This window comes from Sarcophilus harrisii, chromosome 5, assembly GCF_902635505.1.
Source record: "Sarcophilus harrisii chromosome 5, mSarHar1.11, whole genome shotgun sequence".
In the NCBI taxonomy this organism is placed as follows: Eukaryota; Metazoa; Chordata; class Mammalia; order Dasyuromorphia; family Dasyuridae; genus Sarcophilus; species Sarcophilus harrisii.
Genome location: NC_045430.1, coordinates 278,373,629 through 278,376,578, shown reverse-complemented (window position 1 = coordinate 278,376,578; position 2,950 = coordinate 278,373,629). Strand labels below are relative to the sequence as shown.

At 60.4% G+C, this 2,950-nt stretch overlaps 1 protein-coding gene across 1 annotated transcript; it reads right to left on the bottom strand.

Moving 5' to 3' along the window:
- Nucleotides 1-1,066: 1,066 nt before the first annotated feature.
- Nucleotides 1,067-2,475, bottom strand: FERD3L (Fer3 like bHLH transcription factor). Its single transcript, XM_012551437.2, has one exon. It carries the CDS (start codon nt 1,837-1,839, stop codon nt 1,303-1,305), a length of 537 nt encoding a protein of 178 aa, XP_012406891.1. The 5' UTR covers nt 1,840-2,475; the 3' UTR covers nt 1,067-1,302.
- Between the last annotated feature and the right edge of the window lie 475 nt (nt 2,476-2,950).

Genomic DNA, 2,950 nt, shown 5'->3' with positions numbered 1-2,950 from the left:
TTCTCAAGAATATATAAAGGAGAGTAGAGCTGGGGCTAGGAGGAGCTAGCTTCTGTTCTGTTCCCTTTAGAAATCACCTGCTAGGGAAGCATAAAAGCCTAGAAGTAGCCAAGTAAGCCTGTATATATTTGCCATTACTTTCCATCCTGCTTTCTCTTTCCCTGACTTCGTTCATTCATTCCATTCTTTCACCTGCTCCACCCTCTGACCCTTCATCCATCCATCTTGTCCTCGGTCCATCTCTCTTCCCCCTCTGCAACCTGAATTTACTAGATCCCAGATTCGGAGCCGGGAGGCATCTTAGACTAAGCTAATGCAACGCTCACATTTCAGGAACGCCAGCAGCTCTTAGACGGGCTCACAGCATTTGGGGGAGCAGAGACCCGAGCAAGCTGAAAGGTTCTTGGACCATTTTTCCACTGGGTCTGGGAGCCTGACTTTTCCTGGCCCTGATTCTGAGTCTGCTTCCAAACCGTACTTACCCCTTTCCTTTCCATCTCATCCTCTGGTCTCCAGACTGCCTCACCTGTCTCCCTGGCCGATCTGCTCTTCTTACTGCACGATTCCCTCTTAGCCGTCCCTCCTTCCTCCTTCCCCTTTCCCTCTTCCTCCTCCTCCTCTCCCCTCCCCCCCTCCCTGAATTGCTCTCATCAGTCGCTTTGCTCCAGGGGGATCCTGATTCTTGACCGCCCCTGGTCCCGACTGGACTGAATCCTGGCGGCTGAGCTGGGATTCCTTTTGCTGCCCCATCACCCCAGTCCCAATCTTGTCTTTCCCGTCTGGGAAAGCCCCTGCTCCCCCCTCTGCCCCTGCCAGCAGCCACCCCCATCAAGTGGTCAGGCTTCGAGAGAAGCAAGTGGGAGAATTTATTATTTAGTTGCACAAAAGGCGAGACCGGAGTGTTTGGCGGAGCTCGGACCCCAGCTCCATCCCCCCCCCGCCAGCCGCCTCCATCCTCCAATCCCAGTCCGGTGAGCGAGCCCGGGCCAGTGCAAAGGGTACCTCAAAGCTCTCGGGAAGCAGCCCCGCGTCGGAGAGGGAGACGCTCCCTTCTCCCGACGCCACTCACGCACACAGGCATTGGCAGGTGTTAAATCTAGTCTACGGTTTCGGGGCGAGCTGGGTTTTGGGCAGTAGGGCGCCCGCGGGGCGCGCTAGGCTCTCCAGAGTTTTCCCGGGTGTGTTTATTGCCCGCCTGGGAAGCCAGATGTTCAATCTCCGAGACCCCCCCTGCGCCTGCGGCCGAGCTGCCCTCCTCAGCTCTAAGTCTCCGGCCCTCTGCCGTCGTGGCGCGCTCTCTCCCTAAGGCCGGGCTCCCCGGCTCGCCTCCTGCTTCTCGCAGCTGGCCAGCAGCTCCGTCATGAAGGAGATGTACACTATGGCCAGGCGCAAGGTCTCGATCCGCGACAGGCGCTTCTCGTAGGCGAAGGTGGGCACCTTCTTCCTTAGCTGGTCGAAGGCTTCGTTGAGGTTGAGCATCCTCTTCCTCTCGCGGATGTTGGCGGCTTGTCGCTGGGCTAAGGTTATCACCCTTTTCCTCTTGGGGCGGCCCAGAAGCAGTGAGGCGCCCCGTAGGGGCTCCCCTTCCTCGCCTCCATCTCCCTCTGCGTCTCCCTCACCTTCCTCCTCTTCATCTTCTTCATCTTCCTCTTCCCCCTCGTCCTCTTCCTCGAAGGACTGCAGGCCGCGGGCCATGCCCCCCCGGAGGCCCATGGCCCGCTCCTCCAGGGCCCCCCCGGAGCCAAGGTCATAGAGAAGGGGGCCTCCGGGGGACCCCAGGGAGAGATCGGCCACGAAGTCCAGCACCGCGGCGTCCACGAAAGTGTCCTGACGCTCCATCGGGGGCCGGGGACCCTGCGGCGACGCCGTCTCATGGAGTCCTCCCCGCAAGGCTGCTGCTGAGCGGGCAGGCCGCGGACCGATGTGTCTGGCCGTTGGCTCTGGGGAGAAGTAAAGACTGGCGTTCAGCGCGCCCGCTACGGCCCCAGCCGCGGTCCCAGCCTCGCCGCGCAGTAAACGGCCATGGGGATTGATCCCAGAGCAGACAACAGGATTAGTTGAACCGACGACTCTTGGCAAACGTCCCTGCCCCTAAAGCTGATGGGAGCAGACAAGCCTGAAGAGGACTGGAGCCAGCCAAAGGCTGGCCGGGAAGCTGGAGCTCTCCTCCGCGCCGAGTAGAAAGGTCCTCTGGGCCGGAACCGCGGCGCTTCCTCCGCTGCTGCGCCGATGCGCCTTTTCTCACTCGGGCCCCGGGCGCCCCCGATGCGCTAGACTCGTTTGCTCCTGGGTCTGGAATTGCTGACTCGGGAGCGGGGCGCTGGCTCTCTCCGAGAGAGCAAAGGGGGAAGGTGCTCTCCAGTCAGAGGCCGGGCTCCTCCTCGACCACCCCCAGGCTGCCAAGTGAGGCGAGACAAGTGCCTGGATGCTTTTAATGAGGTCTTGAAGAGAGGACCTGCCCGCCAGGGGTCACTGGGGAATGTTGACCCTGTTTCCCAGAGCCGGGCGGGCTGAATGGCAAGACCTCCACTCGCCTAAGTAAGCATACTGGGGGAGCCCAGCTCGCATTCCCCAGAGTCGCTGTTGGAGCCGTCTTTCTCTAGCTGACACCTCCCGCAAACAGCTTTCTCCAACGGTTCTGGGGCAGTGCAGCCCTCTGCCCCCGCCCCAAAAGCAGGCTTAGTTGCTATCCGCGGAATGAAGAACTAGACATCTCTCCCCCCCTCTCTCTCCCCCCTCCGTCTCCGCCTGTCTCAGGCTTAGTGAGAATAGTGGACCTCTGGGGGAAAACGGGAGGCGTAGGGCAGAAACTGGACGTTTTGCCTCCCCTTCCACTCCGTGCTTGTGTTCCTCAGTGATACTATTAATACACGAGAACCGAAACGAAACCCGCCCCTCCTTGTCCGGGGAAAATCCCAGCGAGGTTCCAGAAGAGCCTCCAGCACTTCTT